The sequence below is a fragment of the Notamacropus eugenii genome, chromosome 1, assembly GCF_028372415.1.
Source record: "Notamacropus eugenii isolate mMacEug1 chromosome 1, mMacEug1.pri_v2, whole genome shotgun sequence".
Lineage (NCBI taxonomy): Eukaryota > Metazoa > Chordata > Mammalia > Diprotodontia > Macropodidae > Notamacropus > Notamacropus eugenii.
This window is the reverse complement of record NC_092872.1, coordinates 494,071,901-494,093,565: the sequence shown is the minus strand read 5'-3', so window position 1 is coordinate 494,093,565 and position 21,665 is coordinate 494,071,901. Positions and strand designations below refer to the sequence as shown.

General features: G+C 46.3%; 2 protein-coding genes across 8 annotated transcripts; one reads left to right on the top strand and one right to left on the bottom strand.

Moving 5' to 3' along the window:
* Nucleotides 1-1,805: 1,805 nt before the first annotated feature.
* On the bottom strand, nt 1,806-16,134 carry CIMIP2A (ciliary microtubule inner protein 2A). Of its 7 annotated transcripts, none has more exons than XM_072633133.1 (9): nt 15,885-16,134; nt 14,622-15,373; nt 14,131-14,262; nt 13,316-13,530; nt 12,930-13,222; nt 12,602-12,728; nt 11,532-11,626; nt 9,768-9,885; nt 8,250-8,813 (listed from the first exon to the last, which is right to left on the bottom strand). In XM_072633133.1, the coding sequence occupies exons 3-9, from the start codon at nt 14,184-14,186 to the stop codon at nt 8,725-8,727; spliced, it is 993 nt and encodes a 330-aa protein (XP_072489234.1). In that variant the 5' UTR covers nt 14,187-14,262; nt 14,622-15,373; nt 15,885-16,134; the 3' UTR covers nt 8,250-8,724. The 7 variants fall into 7 exon arrangements, 6 of the variants coding, with proteins under 6 accessions (XP_072489239.1, XP_072489234.1, XP_072489235.1 ...); XM_072633134.1 differs by lacking the exon at nt 15,885-16,134 and having other exon boundaries at nt 14,622-14,723; nt 15,204-15,459; XM_072633138.1 differs by lacking the exons at nt 8,250-8,813; nt 15,885-16,134 and adding an exon at nt 1,806-1,940 and having other exon boundaries at nt 14,622-15,483.
* TUBB4B (tubulin beta 4B class IVb) lies at nt 5,250-8,734 on the top strand. Its single transcript, XM_072633131.1, has 4 exons — nt 5,250-5,839; nt 6,328-6,436; nt 6,561-6,671; nt 7,501-8,734. The coding sequence occupies exons 1-4, from the start codon at nt 5,783-5,785 to the stop codon at nt 8,559-8,561; spliced, it is 1,338 nt and encodes a 445-aa protein (XP_072489232.1). The 5' UTR covers nt 5,250-5,782; the 3' UTR covers nt 8,562-8,734.
* Nucleotides 16,135-21,665: the final 5,531 nt, after the last annotated feature.

The window sequence follows — 21,665 nt, the reverse complement described above, 5'->3', positions numbered from 1 at the left end:
GAGACTTAGTTTCCTTATCTACAAATATAAATATGTAATTTATATTACATACATACATATAAATAAAAAAACAGCTAACTAGAATACTGGAGCTAGAGTCAGGGAGATCTGAGTTCAGATCCAGCCTCAGACGCTTTATTACCCACATGATCCTGTTATTTAACCTTTGTCTCCCTCAGTGTCCTCAACTGTAAAAATAGATTTGATAATGGTAGGATAGTACCTACCTCCTGGGTCACTGAGATGAGTAAAGTATTTAGCACAATTCTTGGCACAGAGTGGGCACTTAATGCTCCTTTCCTTCCTTTCTTCCTTCCTCCTTCTCTCTTTCCTTCTTCCTCTCTGCCTTCATTCCTTATTCCTTCCCTCTTTCCTTCTTCCCTTCTCTCCCTCCCTTCCTTCTTTTTTCCTTCCTTACTATAAAATAAAAAGATTGAGTCACATGATCCTTAAAATCCTTTCCAGTTCTAAATTCTATGATTTCAGATTAAAGGAAACCAAGCACTTCCTTCAGGAACCTTGTTACCCTCATCAGTTCTCAGTATAGTAAGATTGCAATGTAGTAAACTAGGCTGCTCATGAATTGTCCCAAGGCCAGAGCTGTAGATCAAGGAAGGGGGAAGTCTCTCACTATCACCAGTGTAGAAGTACTTACCTCAATTATATAAGTCAAATCAAGGAAAAGATGGAGTGTACTTAGTCCCTACAGAAAACACTAAGATGTCCAGTCTTGTCTTTACAAGTGGAGGCTAGTGATAAATCAATCTTAAGGAAGAGTTAGAGAGGATAACTGAATAGCCAATCTGGTCTTCAGTACTCATGCTCCTGAGGATCCACATTTGCTGTTGCTGCTTCTGAATGACCTCTTAAATTTAAACTTGCTCTAACCTCCTTCCTCTTACTTGCTCCAACTTTTCACTATTAAATATCTCCTTGCAGCACTCATCACCTTTTTCCTGGACTATCTGATCTCTCTGCCTCAAGTCTCTCCCTACACCAATTCATTATCCACACTACCTCCAAAGTGATTTTCCTGCAGCACACATCTGATTATGTCACTGTACCTTAATAAACTTCCATGGCTTCCTGTTACCTTTAGGATCAAATATAAACTCCTGTTTGACATCCTGCACAACCTGACCCCTTCCTTCCTCTCCAATATTATTATCACTTCCCTCCAAAGTCTTGAAGATCCAGTTGTGATTTCTTATTGTGCATTCTCCCACCTCTTCATCTCTGTCCTGGCTAACCATCATGCTTGCTTTCCCTCTTGGTCTCATGTTTTCTTCAGGATTCAGTGTCAAGCCCCACCTCCTGCAGAAGGCATTTTTCTTGCTATTAGCCACCTGTGCTTTCCTATTGTGTGCCTCTTATGCATTGTGTATATGTGTACATCTCTTCCCCAGTAGAATACAAGCTCCATGGGGGAAGTTTTGTCCTTGTGACCCCTGTGCTTATCACAATGCCTTGGTACATAGTAAAATGGCACCTATAAAAAACTTGCTGCTTGAAATTCACCTGCCTCATTTGATTCACTTAACTTCTAATTCATGTATTTTCTCCATTTTTTTTTTTTTGAGGCACAGACTTCCTTTTTCAGGACAAATGCTTCAGGTGATATTTGTATATCTCAAATACTGAATGGTTTTGGCCTCAGGACACAATATGGCAGCTAGGTGGTGCCATGGATGGAACACTGGACTTGGAATCAGGAAGACTCATATTCCTGAGTTGAAATTGGGCCTCAGACACTTACTAAACGATAGTCATCTTCTAGTTCTAAAACTTATAATGAGGCATAGAGGTTGAAAATGGGCAAATTTAGGTTTAATGTCTGGAAAAATTTCCTAACAATTAGAGCTAATTGGATAGTGGAATAGACTGCCTCAGGAGATGGTTTGAGTTCTGAATTCTTGAAGGTCTTCAGAGATTAGATGAACCTGTAGAGCAAGAAAGGGGAAGCTCTCACTATCACCAGCTGAGAAGTACTTACCCTGCTTGTGTCAGTCAAATCAAGGAAAGGATGGAGTTCACTTAGTCCTTACAGGAAGAAACTAAGATGTCCAGTCTTGTCTTCACAAGTGTGCAAGTATGAGGGAGTTGAGTGATAAATCAATCTTAAAGAACCCTGGGCAAGTCCCTTAACCCTGTTTGCCTCAATTCCTCATCTGTAAAAGGGGGTGGAGAAAGAAATAGCCAACCACTCCATGTCTTAACCAAGAAAACCCCATATGGGGTCACCAAGAGTAGGACATGGTAGAAATGACTCAACAACAGGACACAATAAGCTAATTGGGTACCTACTTGCTCCTGAAATACCTTCAAGTAGAATATGTCCCAGTCTAGTCATGAGAGAAAACAGACTAATAATGAGACCATTGAAAGGAAGCTCCGTGGCTAGCTAGACCAATCCCTACCTAAAAGGAATTCCCATTATAACAGTACCCTAAAGGTTCATCTAATCTAATTATTTTCTAGTTCTAAAACCTATGGTCAATGGACAGAGTTTGAAAATGAGCAAATTTGGGTTCGATGTCAGGAAAAGCTTCCTAACATGTTAGGTAATTAGATCATTTGGTCCAACTCCTTTACCTCCCCCCCCCCATTTTACAGATGATGAAACTGAGGCCCATAGAGGTTAACAGATTTGCCCAAAGTTACATGGGCAGAAAACAGCAGAGCCATAATTCGAATACAAGTTTTCTGATGCCCAAATCCAGTGTTTTTCCCATGATATCATACTGCTTCCCCTCTTCCCCCATCTCCACATTAAAAAAAAAAAAATGCACCACTCAATTTATTCCAGAGACTGAGAGGTACAGGAGAGGGGAAGGAAGGAAGGAAGGGCAGGGGCCAGGGAGATGGAGAAAGAGGGTCTAGAATCCTCTTGTGCCCCCTGTTTCACAGAAGCCTATGACCTTCTCATGCCTTTTCCTGATCTTGGTACAAGACTTATGAAAAAAAGTCCTGGAATTTCTGTAAATAGTTGTGGGTCTTGTTGTGGTTGATGAAGCACAGGGTCTAAGGGTTCTTTCTCACACCATTTCCTTCCCTTAGCCAGGCCCCTATTGGTCTCACCTTGACAGTCAGCATGCCCAAGGGCAGAATCTCTTCCCTTTTTTTCAAGTAACAAGATCTGTCTGGCATTAAAATATATCAGAAATTATGATTTTCAAGACAGGTTCTGCCTTCTCTCCTTGCTCCTGCCTACAGCAATACGTGTATGTATGTGTGTGTGTGTATGTGTGTGTGAATGAATTCCCATCACCTGAATGTGAATTATTTGGAATCTATATGCTGAGTCACTCTCCAGAGGACAAATGTTGTCCAAATAAATAATTAATTTAGCTAGCTGCAGTCCAATCCCAAGGTTGGTGCTGAATCTGGAATACTAATCACATTTCCTGTCAACTGTTCCAGAATAATATTCCCCAAAGGTATAAAAACGCAGCCCTTTGTCCATGGTGGGTACACACATTTCTTTTGTGTTTCAGGCAGTTTCATTCCCTCTAGGCAAAGACAAACAGACAGAACATGTATCTAAGGGATTACTTGCTCCTAAAACCCTGAGATGGAGGTGAAAGAAAACATGCACGGAACAAGCCAACCTACCAACGGGCAACAGCAGGTGTCTCATAGTTTCTCTTGACCTTTCTTGGCTTTTCTTCTCCCTCCACCCGCCCAGCTTTGTGTACTGCACAGGAGCCTGAAGGTACCAAGGTAACAGGAACCAAGCCAACGGGCTGCATAGAGTACACAGACACGAGAAAAGAAAAGCTCCGTGGCCACTGTGAATAGCCCGGATCCCAAAGGCAGCAGCTCCAAGTCTAGGCTGGAACTCTGGGGTGATTCTCGAGTAAACTAACCACCCAGTTTCTCCATTGCCCTTCCTACAAAACAGGCAGAATAATCCTCGCCGGCAGCAAGGAGCACAGGATTCTCCTCGGGTTGGGGAGCAGTGGAAATGAGGAGCGTACTGACAAAGCAAAGACCAGAGCAAGGATCCCTCAGGCCAAGTTACAAGCCCCTTGCTCCAGGCTGAGGGGGGCAGCCTGATTTCTCTGCTCCTTTGAACTTTGTTGTCATTCCCTTTCATACTCATTCTGTTTTGTCCGGTGGTCGTTCCTTTCCCCTACTACATACAAACTCCTCGAGGGTCTGCCTTATTTATCCCGGGACTTCTCTTAGCCTCTGGGCTGAGGATGGTGCAGCTGAATTTTCAGCGGGCATCAGCGACTCTGGCTGAGCTCTCAACTGGAAAAGTTTCCGAAACTCAGGGATCATTGTCGGGGTGGGTGGGAGCTCCAACTTTTACCTCTTACAGAGGCAATAATAACTCTGTGAAAGCTAAAAATAGCTTTCTGCAGAGGCTAGGCAACCGTGGCGTGGTCGTTACAGCACAGCTTGTTCCGAAGACCTGCGGTGTATGTGCTGGGGGTGGGGGGCATGTTCCCTACCTGCTCCTGACAGTCTGAAAGCAGCCGTGTCCAAACCCCCTTCAGGAACCTTCTCCCCGAGCTACCTTTACCCTTTTAAAAACCCACTTCTGCCGCTGCCACCCCGATTCATCTCGTGCAGCAGAGGCAGAAGCGGGGTGAAGGGCGGCTTGGAGGGGGCGAGCCTTTGTGCCCGGGTGACGGGGGACTGCAACAGACGGCTTCCGAGACCCCCTTCCGGGTTCGCGGTCCCTCTACAGTGCCCACTTCTAGCGTGCGTGTGTGTGTGCGTGTGCGTGCGGAGGCGTCGGACCGGTACGAAGTGCACGACACTAAGGCACTACAACTTTTGGAAGAACCAGGGTTTGGGTCTGCGGTGGGGGTGGGTAACGAGCACAACGAGCGCTGACTCTACGGTCTACACACCCTCGGAACTATGTTATACTCTGCTCGAGGCCCCCAGTAAGGTGTGTCAGGGATGCTGGGGCTCACGAGCCCCTGGGCCACCTGGCCAGGGGCCCTGACGAAGCTTTTCGCCTCTTTCGGGGGATGGAAAAGCTGAGGAGCCCTTAAGTCCTTGCCGGGCCTTCATTGCAGCCGGAGTTCGGCGGCTCCTCGCACCCCCTGGAACCCCCAATACCTCAGGCCAAGTCCAGGAGGGGAACACCCCCACTGTACTTACGGGCCCCGCCAGCCTCCGGCTCGGAGGCAGTCTCTACCCCCCCCACCCCCAGCCCCGGGTTGCCCAGGGCCACGCGACTCCACCCCCCCACCCCCAGCCCCGGGTTGCCCAGGGCCACGCGACTCCACACAAACAGCCTCCAAGAGGGGCGCGGCCTCGGCCACTCTCCCCCGACGGGCGTCTGGGACCCAGAAGCAGAGCCCCCGCCCCCACACGAGCCTGCACCCGCCGCTCCACCCTCTGCGCGCCTCCCGCTGCAGTGCGGCGGTTACTAAGACGCTAGCCTCTATCAACCAATCGCGGGAGACCCTCGGCGCCCTCGACTGAGTCTGCCAATGAAAAGACAAATCAATCATTTGAAACATCCAGTGGAGGATGCACTGCAGCTCAAGGGGAGGTGTCCTGATAGGTAGACGTAAGACCATCATTCACCAATAAAGAAGGGGAATTGCCTGGAAGGCGGGAGTTGAATCCTTAGATTGACAAGGTTGGAGCCAATAGTTTATGAAAACATGTGGCCTCGTTCTGATTACCCAATAAATGGTGAGAGGAGGCGGGTGCTCATGGCTATATAAGAGTTCGGCAAACGTCGGTTGCTGCAGTCTGCGCGCCCGATCTTTTTCCGCTTCTGTGCGTGTTCGTCTCCGTCGCCGCAGCCGTTACCATGAGGGAGATCGTGCACCTCCAGGCCGGGCAATGCGGCAACCAGATCGGCGCAAAGGTGAGCGGTCGTGGCCCAGGTGGGAGAGTTCTCGGGAGTTTGGAGCAGGCCCTGGGGATTGCTGAGGGCGGCGGCACTGGGAAAGATGGCGCCGGGAGGGTCTGGGCCACCTCCGCATTGCGGAGAAGGGAAGCTGCGGCGTCTTGGGTTCGTTTGTAGTGAATTCGGGGAAGCAAGGGCTGGGTGTGATTGGGGGAGGGGGGAAGCGGGTCACAGGTCACGATCTCTGGGCTGCTTTGGCTTCTGGAGCTTCCGGCCCCAGCCCTGGGTGAGGCCCCTTGGGGAAAGCGGGGCGGGGGCGGAGGAGAGGAAGGAGGGAGCGTTGGGAAGAGCAGGACGAGGACTTGGCCTCGGCCTCCTCGCTAGCCCGGAGCCCGCCCGGGGCGTGGCCGGCTCCGCCCTCCGCTGCGCCGCACCGGCTGCACCGCCGGCCCGCCCTCGGTGACTCAGGTCTAGCTGTGCTTGATCGACCCACCAATGTCTTCCAGTTCTGGGAGGTGATCAGTGACGAACATGGTATCGACCCCACCGGAACCTACCACGGGGACAGCGACCTGCAACTGGAGAGGATCAACGTGTACTACAATGAAGCTACCGGTATGTGCTTTAAACAAGTTAGTTTCTTTCCCCTCCCCCCCCATAGCCTTTCGCCTCTCCCCGCCCTTTTCCCGGGCTGCCTTGCTCATCAGACCTCTCTGATTAATTCTTTTTCTATTTCCAGGTGGGAAGTACGTGCCCCGAGCAGTCCTGGTCGATCTTGAGCCTGGAACAATGGACTCTGTCCGATCTGGACCTTTTGGACAGATTTTCAGGCCAGACAACTTTGTCTTCGGTAAGCAGTTTTGCTTTCGCTTAACAGAGATTCTTCTCTATCTTCCTTAATTAAACTGTTCCCTTTTGGGGAGCACGTGGGTGTGTGTAGCCCCTATTTTTTAATTTTGAGTTTAGGTTATGTGGGGAGAAAGTGGGGAGAGGAATTGGCACTGGTTCCCCTGGTACCTGGCAACAAGCAGCATGATTCAAGTCTCTTCCTGGCATTTCCCTCACACCACGCCCTCCTTTGCATTTAAAGAGTTCATAGAACTTTAAAAGTAGAAGAGAATTTTAAAGAGAATCAGTTTGTATATTTTCTACAGTCGGGAAATTTTAAGTCAGTAAAATGACTTACTAGCTTGATGGCTGAGTCTGTCACTTGTTTTTCTAGCACTTTGACATGGGCACTTCACCTTGGAGAAAGCACTAAGGGTTCTTTCTCATATCAGTAGGCATTTTATCTAGATGCTCGTTAAAGTGACTGAGAAAGCTGGTTTCTTTGTGCCATAACGCCTGAACTTTGGGGGTAGTGGTGGTCAGATTTAATATTTGATCTTCTGATGTTTTGAATATCAGTGGTTGTTTCATCACCAAATTATATGTTAGTGTTTTTTTGTTTTTTTCTCTTACTATTTAAAGTGAAGTTTGACCTTAATGAGTGGGGTTTTGGGATTTTTTTTCTTTTTTTTTTTTTATAATTTTTAAATTTTTAAGAATTGAGACACTGATTTATTTGGAGCTTCTCTTGAAGTGTAGGGTAGGGTTGGAATTAAGAGATGTAGATTCTAGGATGGTTTTAATAGTCATTGATCACAAAAAGAATGATGACCATTTCTTTTTTCTTTCAGGCCAGAGTGGTGCCGGAAATAACTGGGCAAAAGGCCATTACACAGAAGGTGCGGAACTGGTTGACTCAGTATTAGATGTTGTAAGAAAAGAAGCGGAAAGTTGTGACTGTCTCCAGGGCTTCCAGCTGACGCACTCTCTGGGTGGTGGGACTGGGTCTGGGATGGGTACTCTCTTAATCAGCAAGATCCGGGAAGAATACCCAGACAGAATCATGAACACTTTCAGCGTTGTACCCTCCCCCAAGGTATCGGACACTGTAGTAGAGCCCTACAATGCAACCCTTTCAGTACACCAGCTTGTAGAAAACACAGATGAAACCTATTGTATTGATAATGAAGCCCTCTATGATATCTGTTTCAGAACCCTGAAACTGACCACTCCTACATATGGTGACCTAAACCACCTGGTGTCAGCAACTATGAGTGGTGTCACCACCTGCTTACGTTTCCCAGGGCAGCTTAATGCTGACTTGCGTAAGCTGGCAGTGAACATGGTCCCCTTTCCCCGTCTGCACTTCTTTATGCCTGGCTTTGCTCCACTGACTAGCCGTGGTAGCCAGCAGTACCGTGCTTTAACTGTGCCAGAGCTCACCCAGCAGATGTTTGATGCAAAGAACATGATGGCTGCTTGTGACCCGAGGCATGGGCGCTATCTTACGGTGGCAGCCGTGTTCAGAGGCCGTATGTCCATGAAGGAGGTAGATGAGCAAATGCTCAATGTTCAAAACAAGAACAGCAGTTACTTTGTTGAATGGATTCCCAACAATGTGAAAACGGCTGTATGTGACATCCCACCCCGGGGCCTGAAAATGTCTGCCACCTTCATTGGTAACAGTACTGCCATCCAAGAGCTCTTTAAGCGCATTTCTGAGCAGTTTACAGCCATGTTCCGCAGAAAGGCTTTCTTACACTGGTATACTGGAGAGGGCATGGATGAAATGGAATTCACTGAAGCAGAAAGCAACATGAATGATTTGGTTTCTGAGTATCAGCAGTATCAGGATGCCACAGCTGAGGAGGAGGGAGAATTTGAGGAGGAGGCTGAAGAGGAGGTGGCGTAAAAAAGCTGTGCATCACTTACTCTGTAAATTATGTTGAAAGCTGTATGAACTCTTTTTATTCACTCACAAACTTGTTTTCCTGATGTTCATGTCTCGCGTTCTGCACTTGCTGTTTTCCTGTTTGACATCAAATGCTGTACAGATAACACCATTAAAGCATTTTTCATAGTGCATTGTTTCGTCTCTTCTGTTCATTTCGGTAAGCTTTGCGAGTACTGCTGCCAAATGTTAAACCATAAGTCTCTCTCAAAGCTGTAAAAACAAAATTTGAACTGAAGAGATGATTGGTGAAATGTTGGGCTTCCAGAACAAAATGAGTTTCTATGGCCCAGTGTTTTAATTGTCTGGGAGTTGCCCTAATAAAATGGCTGCTTTCCCTTAAGGAGAGATACTGAAATGGTCATTAGTGGTGAATAAATAAGCTTTTAGCTAATGGCACCTAAAAGACTGGGTTTCTTTGAAGACTTTAAAAGCCTCGTTTTAAAATGTACACAAGGTTTATGGCTTTAAGGTTTCCATGGGCCTTAATTGGCTTGCAAAGTTTTTCTCTTAGGCTTTCCCATACATAAAGCCTGTGCCATTAGAATCTAATTTTTTTGAGTATGGCTTACATTTGTTAGCTACATGTAGAATACAGCCACCTATTTGGTGCTAAGTCCAGAGGGATTTTTGCCAAAAGGTTGCCCCTGCCTCTTAGTTCTGTCATTGACGCTAAGAAACTACGTTAGTGGTTCCCAGACTTGAATTATAAAATTATAATAAGCCCAAATCTCTATGATAATTAACATTAGTTGAGAGTGACAAAGCTACTTAAGAAATGCTAAGTTTTTAGTAGCAAGTATGTTTTAAAAGAATAGTAATACATAATGCCAGTCAGATGCTTAGTGTGCAGATAAGCAAAACTGCTTGACCCTGCTGGGGAACCTAGACCATAACTTTTTATGAGAATCAGTGGTAAAAACCACACAAGGTGTGATTAAAAATTTTCTAGGAACCAAACTAGGCTGGACTGATTCAGATTAAGAACTGAATGGTTTTAAAAAGAGATAATGCCAGGAAGTTTCTGGACCAAATTTTCCTTTTACTCTTTTAATTTGTGGGATCACCTATAAAATTTCAAAACTACTAATGGCACATAACAGTTTCTTATTCCTATATAACTTATATTTCTCAAAACACTTGTTATATTAGGTATAACTTACATACTTGGTACGAATCCTGTGTAGAAAGGTATCAGTCCTTGACTGTGGTAAACTTTAGTGTCTGGCCAGTGTTGTTTTGGTAGCCTTTCTCCCAGAGCGTAAACAGGGTTTCTTATTAGAAACTGGGAAAATATTCTTTGTTACTTGCAAATGCAGAGGTTTTTCTGCGCATTAATAACTATTAAAGAAAGCCAACACATTTAATTAAGCTTAACTTGCCTGCCTTTTGGTAAATTGTTGTTTCCTGCCTTTGTGTAAATGATAACTTGACATTAACATTTCTTTTTACTCTAAGGCCCTGTTGGTGCCAGATTCCTATCAGTCTGAGGAAATTCAACTAAAGGCAGCCTGTGGAATGCTCTCACCCAGTTTGGCTGCAGTATGTTGATGTTTATCAGGTTGGAATCTCACTGTCCTGCCAAATGGGAGGACAATCAAGAGTGGTGCTTAGGCCCCATTGTTAGTGGGCACCAGGTGCCTGATGGTGTCAGATGTTGCAAGGCCTGTAAGAATTGAGTTTCTGTTCAGGTGCCATCTAGGAAGCATAATAATCTTCTAGCATTTAGAAAAGGATGGTGGGAATATTACAGAAGAGAATAGAAGCTGTCCGTCCTCCCCAGTCAGGTGAATGAATTAGCAGGGAAGAAAAAGGAAGGGGGATGGTGGGAGGCAGGGGTTGTTGGGACAGAACTTCTTATGCCATAGGGATTGAAATCTTGGGGAGAAGGAGCAATGATGTGAACCATATACAGTCTTTTACTACTGGTGTTATCATGTGTAGTCTCTGGGTACCCTAGCTTTGTCTACCTGGTACAGGTCATAGTTGACCAGTCTTTGACTCTGTGAGGGAAGCAGTAAAGTTAGCGTATTTTCCCCAGGTTCTCCTAGAAATGAATGCCCTCTATCCTCAATTTCACATACCACCCCTTTTACTTCTGTGCTACACCTTAACAATTTCTTCCCCACCAGAATGGATTCTTAGCTGGGTTCTCACAATTAGAAAGTTTTCCCCCCACTCTTGTCTTGATGGGAACATTTAGAGGCGAAGCAACACTTGGGTGACTCCCTGACTGGTGTTTTTATAGCCTCTGCAGTACTGACATTTCAGAAGATGCTTTAACTTAAGGTAAACCTGTATTGCTCAGACTCCTTGAAGGAAGGGGAGGAGCTCAAAGCTTTTTTGTCTCAAAGAATACTGAGAAACTAAGCACTTTTAAATTAATCCTTGCTTTTAGGGTCTTCCAAGGTAGCTTAAACCTGCTATTTTAACTCCTGTCTTATCCATGAGTTAGCTTCACATTGAGATCAGGGAATATCGAGATGAATGGCAAAATTTTTAGTACCATTTCATCTAAAATAGTCTCTTACTTTCCCAGGAAACTAGAGATTCCATGTGTTTCCTGAAGCCAGTGGTTTAGAAAGTCTCTAAGGAGAGTAGCATCCCCACAATTGTGTTGTGGAGTAGAACTGAAGAAAGGGGAAAGATTTTACTGGGTGTGATATATTCTCATGGGGAGGCCTGCAGGAAGCTCAAGATCCAGAGGGAAATGCCCTTGAAGTCACTTGTCACCCTTCAAGGGTGTTTGCTTTTGACTTGGACAGTTATTCCCTTCCTTTGTTTTGCGATTACTTTCAGTTTTCAACTGAAAACTTACTTGGCTACCCCCAGGATCCTAGCTGCCCCAGCAGGATGCGGTGCAATGAGACTTAGCACCTCATTTAACAGTTAAATGCTTGATGGAGCTCAGTAACTCTCAATTTAATTTACCTGGCTTTTATCAAATTCATCCATGGCCTGCTGGACACCATCTCGATAATTCATTCCCATCACCCAAGTGAATCGTGGTACGAATCCAGCATAGCCTGTGCAGGGCAGATGAGAGTGTCATTAATCCAGGGAATATTGAGCAGGAAACCTTGACTGCACTTCTGCAACTTCATTTTCACTGGGATGCCTTTTAACCTGCTTGTGGGATTTAAATTGTGTGTGTCATTTGCTTCCTACTAGCTGTACTCTACCCTGTATTTCTTGGCCCATTGGTACTCCCCCTGTGTGGCAGGACAATGGAGTGGAAGGAGTACTGGACTTTTTTTTTTTGGCTCTTATTTATATCTATAAGCACTTAGCTTCATGCCTGGCACGTAGAAAGTCCTTAATAATTGCTTGTTGACTAAGAGCCTCTCGGGGCAAGAAGATACAGATGTTTTGTTAGGGGTCTAAACATCTCCCAACATAGCTGTCAAAGTCTGATGAAAAAGCCGGGTTCAGTGTTGTGACTCAGGAACCAGTCAAGCAGGCAGGTGTGAAAGGATGACCGCCACTCATATCACCATCAGTCAGGGCTTGGCTGCTGCAGCACCACTTTCTTCCTTTTTGAATCATCTCTTTCTTTCCCCCCTTCATCTACTGGCATAGTTTTGAACTCTGGATGTCCATGGAGCCAAAATAATGTGTCGCCAGCATGACAGATGGATTTTGTATCTTGCCTGTCTATGTGAGAGGGAGGGTAGCTGAGACCTTTGCATCTGGTCTGTTTCAGAGCCTCCAGTGTCCCTCTGATAGCAGAGGCTGGAAGGGCATAGGAGCAATGGGCTAAGTGTGGAGGCAAGGCTAAATCCCTGAAGGAATGAATGCTAAGGGAGAGAAAAAAATCTAGCTTAGAATCAGTGTATCAGACTCTGAAAGGACCTCAAAGATCAGATAAATGAATACCTCATTTTACAGGTAAGACACTTGAGGCCCAGAGAGATGAAGGGACTTGCCCAAAAAGTCTCAGCAAAGTCGTGGCAGAACCAGGACTGAAACCCAGTCATGGCTTCTGGGCTCCAGCCACCCACCCGAAATGGCTTTGTGCTGGATCAGGTCAGGCTTGTCTAGCTTGGGAAGCCTCTCAAACCTGCCGACATCTAGTGTCTCCGTCTGGGATGGCAGAGGGGGATACACATCTTTTCCGAAGTGGTGCAGCTAGAACAAGGAGGGTGAAGCTAGAGTCACCTCCTTAGTCTGGCTCAACAGCCGTATTCTCCACCTCCTCCCCCATTCCCCTCTTAAGAGTTCCCTTGGGTGCTCCTCCCACCCTCCTCCTCCCCCCGCCCCCAGCCTCCTGTATTTTGGATGTCTTGGGGGAGGATTCAAGTGAATATTGACAGGGAGCCTTCTGTATACCTGAGGATATACAGGAGTCTTGTCAAGAGAGGGTGAGGTTTTCCACCCCTCCTTTCCATAGGCCAGTCGCAAACCTGGATGTCCAAAATCAGGTTCTTTGGCCTTCTCGCATGGTAGACATGGTGGCTGAGGTGGGTGAGGTGGGTAGGGCATAGTTTCAGTGCCTTTGCCTGTTGAAAGCATGCACTGATTGCACTCTGGCACAGGAGTGCCATATTGCTCCGTCCCATGTTGCTCCGACCCGAGGGGTGGATAGTGTCCTTTGACCTCAAAGTCCTTAAAAGGCTGGAATCCTGGGTAGACATGGAGGTGGAAAAATGTGACTGGGTAAGAATCCCTGAGCTGGACACAGAGAAGTGAAGGTGGTACATGTCTTTGCTTCTCACCTGTGTGATGGGGGATGTAGGGCTGGTTTGCATCCATATGTTGTGCATGGGATGTTTTATTTTGGCTAAAATCTTCAATGAACTTGGGTTTGGTGAGTGGTGCTAACACAGAACATGGGCTCTTATTCACTGTTGGGTCCGTCAGCACCTGCGCAGTGGTCCGGCCATAAGTGTATCCCACTTGGTATCGTAGCTGGGGATAGAAGCCAGCATAGCTAGGGATAAAGGGATGTAGTCAAAGAAAGGAGGATAGGTACCTGGTGGATCAGGCAGCAGGGGAGACTGTCACAGTGGCTATCAGAGACAAGATATGATGAAGGTAGATAGCTGACATTGTCCCGAGTCAAACAAATTCAGATTTAAAAGCCCTTGGACATAAGTGGTTCTCCTCATTGAGGATAGGAAATGAGGTCCAGATTTGGGAGAACAGAACAGTAGTCAATACAAGAATTTCATCCTTTTATCTAAAACACTGGAGAAGATGATGAGTCAGAGAGAAGACATGGAGGTAGACTAGAGAAGGCAGGGTGAAGTTACTACGTGTGGTGTTCTTCCCCAGAACCTTCCCTGGTGCCTCTCAGCCAAACCACTCTTCTACCTATGATAGTCTAGTTTCCCTACCTATTAATTTGCTTAGTACCCAGGTTCTGGCCTGCCCCCACCCAACCACATTCCCTTACCAGTTATGTGAACTTCCTAAAATTCCCCACCAGCCATTTCCCTGGCCCAGGGTGCCCCAATCCCCCAACCTCTAAATCCTGAGCCCGTCACCCCTGACCCTAGTTCTTAAACAGGAGCCATGATGGAGTTCTTACCCAGGTATGTAGTGTGGCTCAGGTGTGAAAAGGCTGTGACTCTTAGTTGCTAACATTGTAACCCCAGTAGATCCTGAACTGGGTGCAGGCTGACCAGGACATCAGACCCTTCTGCTCAGAGGAGATTGTTACCTGGGCAACCATTGTGAAGAGATGGTACCAAAGTCAGAAATACCCTCTGAAGGCCTGATATTCCCTTTCTCCCACTCCAGATACTCAGGACCTGGACCTCCTGTGTACTGCTTTAGCCTTTATGCTTCCAGAGGCCCCATCTGCCTTAATTTTAGCCCCCAGTTTTCCATGGCCACCTGAAAACTCAAAACTTAATTTTTTCCTCCCTCCATACCTAATTTTTCCTTGCACTAGAGCTAGGGAATCACAAATCTTATTGTAGCTTTGCGGGAGGGTGGGGGTGAATGGTAGAAAAACCCCTACCCCCCCCACCTGATGCACCTCATCTTACTTGGTCAGTTACCACAGTTCCTTCCTACCTTAAACTCAAGGCCTTTGACCAATGGGAAATCTGTACCACCTTGTTAGATGTCACCTATTTCTATCCAGCAATCAATGATTCAGGTTTTGTGGTCTGGGATCTGCCATAACAAAAGCCATTCATTCCTCTTCCAAGATGCCTTCCTTTGTCAGTTCTGCTCCATTTTTTTTTTAAATTTCTCTGAAATTTCTCTACCTCACCACTTACTATATACAGCATAGTATCTTGTATTGTTTTATATTTCCACATTGTGGTCTTGGCAAAGATGCTGCTATTATTATTGCAAGAATAGATTTGCAGATCATGGGCATACTTATACTGATGACTTTGAACAAGTCACTTCTCTAGGCTTCAGTTTCCACATCTGTTACACAGTAGAAGTGACTTTCATATCTGCAGATTCTATGATGCTGTACTTAGATTTTGAATCCCCAATGGTCAGAAGACTATCTTAATTTAATTTCCTATTTTCCCTCAGAGTGTAGCCATGTACAGTAGGCATTCAGTTCCTCAGTCTCGTTAAGTTCTCTGACCTTCCTCTGCCCCTCTCCCACTGTGTGGAATATTGAGTGAATTAAACCTGTAGAAGATCTTCAGGGCCTGCCTGGTTGATGATACCAATGAGGTATGTCTCTTCTCTAAAGGGAAGCCTGGTTGTGTAAAGGCCAGGAAGGGCAAAAAAGTAAAAGGTAGGATAGTCTCTAAACCAATGAAATATATTGGTTGAGCCTTCTTCAGCTGATAAAAGTTCTGTAAGTCAGAAAGGACAAAAGAGAATTAGAAACATATTAACAGACCCCTAGACTGGATTAGATTAGGGTGTCACCAAGTCACCAAGGACAGTAAGGATGGTAGCCCATCCCCCACCACCCACGAGGGCTTCTCTTCCTTTTTTTTTTTCTCTCTCTTTTCCAGTTACCTAGTTTACTGAGTCCTCAAGTCTTCCAGGGACCCTCGTGGGCACACACTCCTCTAGAGAGAGGTTGTTGACCCTGACCTAGAATTTCTACTGTGAACCAAGGAGTTTGGGGCGTCAGGAATCCAGGGCTACAGAAAAAAGGAAGTGAGTGAACAAGGAAGCAAGAGAAAAGGAGAGAGAAAAAAAATGATGAAGAATATTAGGACCAGGATGAGGGGAGAACGCATTATGAGGACCTTCTTCACCCCCATCTATAAGGTCATGAGCCCCGGAAGAAAATTATATAACCCTCTAGGCAATTTTGGGATCCTATGAAACATTGTACTCTTGAGTTGGAAAAACCTTGGTGGTGAGAAGACTGAGCTATGATTTGGATTGTTCAACTCTGTCCCTAAATCCACACCCAAGTCCCTGAATATCAACTTTCTTCCCCATCTTATTCTCTCCAGAACCAGGAGAACACCCTTCCCCCATTCTTCACCATGGCAACAACAAGAGGGATGTTGTGATGTGTGACCATGATGTCTGGCCTGAGAAAAGTCTAGATTAACCAACACAGAGGACACAGTGTTTAGACTGGAAAAAGATGAATTTTGACCAGAAGGCTGTGAAGTTTTTGGCAAATTTTTATATGAATGGAGGCCAACACTGGACCCATGGTGGTACACAAACAAGGCAGCCAGCACCTCCCAGCAGTCGGTAATTGGCCCCAGATTTGGGAGAATATTGAGGGCCCTTAGGAAGGTGGTGAGGAATCAAGGACCAAAGGGGGATTGAAAGAAAGTGGGTTTGAGAAAAATGTGATAGAAATAAAATTGGGGGATCATATGGGATTTGGATAAGGATGGGGGAGAATAGGGATGAAATAAGAAATAGCGGGGTATAGAAACTAGAATAGGATATGGCTGGAGATGGAAAGAAGGTAGAGGTAAAGATGGGATTAATATTAATACTGCACATTTAGAGGCCATTAAAGGGATGTATGATTAAGGCTGAAATATGGGCAGGGAGTGATGGTCCCCAAGTGAGGGGTGGGCTAGGGGAATGGGACTCAGAAGGAAAGAGACTGGCATAGATGTTGAAGTTCTGTGCTCTTGGACAGGGGGAAGTTGTCTCGGAACCATCCAGTCCTACCCACACGCCCCCAATCTATAGAAAGGTGGGAATCTATGAAGCATTCAGCACCCCAGGATCTTCAAAAACTCCCTATGGGGGGAACCAACCTGCTGCGGGAATCACAACTACTCCGGGTCAGGAATGTAAAAGAATTCAGTACATGCAGAGCCATGTGGAATGGAGGTAGAGTAGGAGGAATGAATGGTAGCCCTATCTCCAAGTCTGAAACTAATTCAATTCTGACAGTGTAAGGGGCCCATCTGAACAGTCTATCCATTATCTCAGAGGTGGAATTGGGAGGAGGGTAGCCACAAGGAGAAAAGCATACACACACATACTCTACATACATAGACACACACATACACACACAACATATATACGTATATATGTGTGTGTATACAAATATATATATACATACACCACATATATACATGTATGAATACACACACATACATACAACACATTGAAAAGGAAGGGGGAGGTCCTCCTGAGAAACTCTGTTCCATCTCCTGTGCCTAGGCTTGGAAAGACGACCCCCAATCCTGATAGACATGGATATTCCAGGGCCGACCCAGTACTCTGCACCTGATGTGAGCATCCGGGAGTCTTCACCACATCCCCGCTACAGCATTAGCTGCAAGACACCTACTCGGGGTATGGCCCCCCTACCCATTCCTAGCACATTGTCCTCTCCTGAGCATCTCAAGACACAACAGCTCCCTGAACCTTTTGCATCTGTAGGAAAGAGGCAAAGAAGATGTGCCCTTAGTTGGAGGACAGTAGGATAGACAAGGGATACTGGGTATAGGAGAAGGAAAAGAGTTCATTCCCTGTGTATCATCTGGTAACTTCCAATTCAATCAAATAAGTAGCTCTTGAGTTAGTGTTTGTGCAAGGATGCTTTACTGGGTACCAGTGATACACAGATAAAATGAGGAACAAGTCCCTGACCTCAAGAAAGGTTTCCCATAGAGTGGTACGTGAGTGAGCTTCTGAGGAACCTGGAGGTCATTAGAAAAGGAATAACCCGGGCATAGGCCCAGGAATGGGAGATGGAACATCATGTAGAGCAGGCGACCACATTTGGCTGGTATAGTGACATCATAATCTGCAGTAAACTTAACAAAATAAGCTGAAGCCACATTGTGTGAAAGGCTTTAAAATGTCAAACTAGTAATGAGTTTGTATTTTAAAGGCTCCTATTGGAACCACTGAAGGTTGTTCAGCTGTAGAATGACACAGCAAGATGTGTGTTTTGGGAAGGTTATTTGCCATCTGGAAGTCAAGAGTTCAATGAAGAAACTGCTACAATCCAGACAAGAGGGGATGAGAAGCTGCACTAGACTAGTGACCATGGGAGTAGAAAGAAAGGAAATGATTCAGGGGAAGTTACCAATGTAGAACCAATAAGACTTGGCAACTGATTGGATTGATGATGTGAAAGAGATTGAGGAATGGAAGGAAGATGGTGCCAAGGTTGTGAAACTAGGGAACTAGAAGCATGGAATAGTGCCCTTAATCTGTATGTGGTAGAAGCTAAGTTCTATTTTCGAATATGTGGAATTCAATGCACCTACAGAACATTGTGGAATTATGAGACTAGACTAGCTCAGGAGAGAGATTAGGACCAAATATATTCATGTGAGAATAATCTGCAAAGATTGATAATTGAACTATGGGAGCAGATATGTAGGGAGAAAGGCTATATGCTTGGGCTATATCCAATACTTAGGAAGTAGATGAGACTGAAAGAGTGATCAGCTAGATTAGAGGAGAATCAAGAAAGAGTAGTAGGAAACATTTGGAGGTGAGTAGGAGTGAGAATGGTGATCAACACTGTCAAAAATTGCAGAAAGGTCAAAAAGGATGAGGACTGATGAAAATGCTAACTCTTTTCATTGGTAGCCTTGGAGAGAATACTTTCATTTGGAGTGGTGGGTGAAGTTGGAGACCAGATTGCAAGGAGTGAGTAGGAGGAAAAAAGTTGAAAGCAACAAAGGGAGATTACTTTTTTTAGATATCTGGCTGTGAACTCCAGGAAAGAAACTATAGAAATTTCCTATTTCAACCACTTTTGCTTAAACTAGATCATAGCTAATATTTGCTCTATCCAAGGACCCCAGAACAGTGGGAGTAGGAAGAGGAGGTGTTCTTATCCTCTTCATCACCACCATCTCTGCCCATGACAGAATCTTGAGCATCTCTTGATAGTGAGTGAGTTCTCTAGCCCTAGGCAGGAAGGTGGCAAAAGAACAGAATCTTCCCCTGAAATGTGAAAGTTGGTGGAAGTGGGAAGGAGCAGGAACTTAGGCCACTCAGACCAAGGAGATATTAGAGGATGTGGTGCCAACCCCACGTTTCCCTTCAAACCCATGTTGTGTGTGTGTGTGTGTGTGTGTGTGTGTGTGTGTGTGTGTGTGTGAAGGGAAATATGGGGGGGGGGGTGTAATACAAAGGCATTGTTGCTAGCCCATTTGCAGTTCTCTTCCTCTCCCAACCTATAGGTAGAGCTTTCACCTCTTGCTCTTAGGGGAAGCCTAATGGGTAGGAGCTTATAGTAACCACCTCTAATACCAACAGGATACCCCCTCACTTCCTGCCTCTCCCAAAGTCTTCTAGTCCTGGTTCTCCCCTGAGTTAGACCTTCCTTAAGCAGATCATGGGTCAACTGGGCCCAGGCCCCACATGGTGACAAACAGTTAAGGTCCTATAGAACCCTCAGCTTGGAGTAGGGGGGCAACTCCCCATATCCCCTCCCATTCCTACCTCAGTGCACAGGTATCTCTCTCTTCCCCTTTTCAGAAATTTAGATTGTCCCTATTCCTGCCCCTCTGACCCTTCCTGGTCTCAGCTTGGTTGAGCAGCACCGAGGCGTGGTAGGCCTAAGGGAAAGGGAGATAAATTTCAGATACTACAGGACCAGTATTCATATCTGCCAGAGGAACCAAAATGTTGGAAGTCTTACCCTAGCCCTTCCAGACTTCACCTTTCACCTCTTTCCAGCCCTCGGAGGACCCTATTTGGTATCCTCTAAATTCAGGCTTGCTTGTTTGTCTCCCCACCCTGGTTCCCACCCTCCTCCCTGACCCACGTCCCAGGACTCCTGCCCACACCTCCTGTCTTCTTTTCCTTCATTGGGATCTTCTTGACTTGCAATATGCCCTGCAGATGGTGGTGGTCGAAGGGCATGGCAAACCACCTGGTTCCAGAGTGAAAGCCCTTTCACACAGAAGGCAGACTTCGTCAGGGAGAAGCAGGTACATATTGCTTTTTTGCCCTCTCAGGCCTGGCCCCCAAGACCTACCTGGCCCCACCTCCAGGCCTTTGCTTTGTCCCATGGCTCCGTACTAAGATTGATGGACCAGATCTTGGCCTCGTTCCCGAATTAGACTAGAGGGATTCTTGGCAGTGTGAATGTGGGATGCTCCCTGGGGCCTCAGGGTTCCCTTGTGCAGATGTAAGGTAGGTAGAGGGAAGGGTGGCAATACAGGGGCCCAGGCTTGTATGTGCACAGCTCCAGCACCAGCACCCATTCTGCTGACCCTTTGTACCCTGTTTGATCACCCCTGCAGTGGCCATCTCCATTCCACTACACACAACCCTGCAGTCTGGGGCCCCAGCAGCCCTGCCGGCCCAGCTTTCCTGCCTTCACCTTCGGCCACAGGAGGCTGGTTAATAAGGCCAGTAAGTGAAACCCCATGTTGTCCCAGGGCCCCATGTAATACCCACAGTCCTTCTGGTCTGGGGTGGTAGTGGGTATGGGAGAAAGGGATCTACTTGTAGCTTAATGCTGTTGCCTCCAGGACACTCATTAGACTTCCAATACCACAGGAGAAACTCGGCCCAGCCCAAACACCTACAATGTTATCCCAGGCTTTCAGCTTAAGGGACCTCGATCTCCTGCCTTCTCTATGAGCCGGGCCCAGGCTCTCAACAGTTGGATCAGTCCTGGTAAGGGGAAGGGTATGCAGTGTAGTCCCAGGGTGAGAAGGAGGGTCTCTGGGGAACCAGTGGTCTGGGGAGGGTTTTAGGGGTTAAGTGAGTAATGAGGCATCTGGGAAGGAGAAGGGCAGGAGAGCTTAAGAAGCTAAGAAACTAAGAATTGGAATCTTTGGGGACCAGTGAAGGGGGATGGGAAGATCTCTGAAGACTAAATGGAGAGGAGATTGGGAATGGGGCTTTAGTGTCCTAGTGGGAAGGCTGGGGTCTCTGGGCCAAGAAAAGAGTCTCTGAGACTCACAGGTAAGATGGAGACTTGGGAAGAATTAGGATTTCTGGAGATCAGAGTAGGCGAATGGAGGTGTCTGGGACCTGAGAATGTAGAAAGAAGGTCTCCGGGGCTAATCAGAGGGTGGCCAGATTCCAAGTTAGGGTGCTGGAATTCAGCATCAACTTTCCTCCTCCTCATAGCTCGCACCCCAGGGCCAGCTGCATACTATGTTGAAGATTCCTACAACTCCCGATTCCCGTCAACCCCCGGAGTCCTCATCCAGGGCGAGCGCAGGCCTAAGCGGCATGAGACCGGGCCTTTCTGCACCCTCTAGACCCTGCAACCCTAGGGCCTTCAAGCCACACTTTTGAACCTGGATTCCTCCAGTGGCCTGTGCTGTACATTAGAACTTGGGACTCCCAGGGCCCTGGGCCACTCGATAGAACCCAGAGGTTACAAATCTCCACTGGGTTTCTTCCTGTCCTTTGGAACCAGAAGCCTCTGTCTCAGAGCCCCAGTCCTGTCCCCAGCCCAGTCTTTTCTGCCTCTCTTGTTATATAGTTATACATTTTGTTTTTTCCTAGACTCTCTCTATTCCATTCATGGCTCCCACTCCACACACATTGACACACAACTTTCAGAATAAGGAAAGAGTACACAATAACACACACAGTATTATGAGCAAGACCCACACATTTACAAATGCAGGATCAAATATGGTAACACAAAGTACTAGGTGCTACTTCCATCTTCTGGCTCTTGCCTTTTGCTCTTTTGTTATATCATTCTGTCTCTGT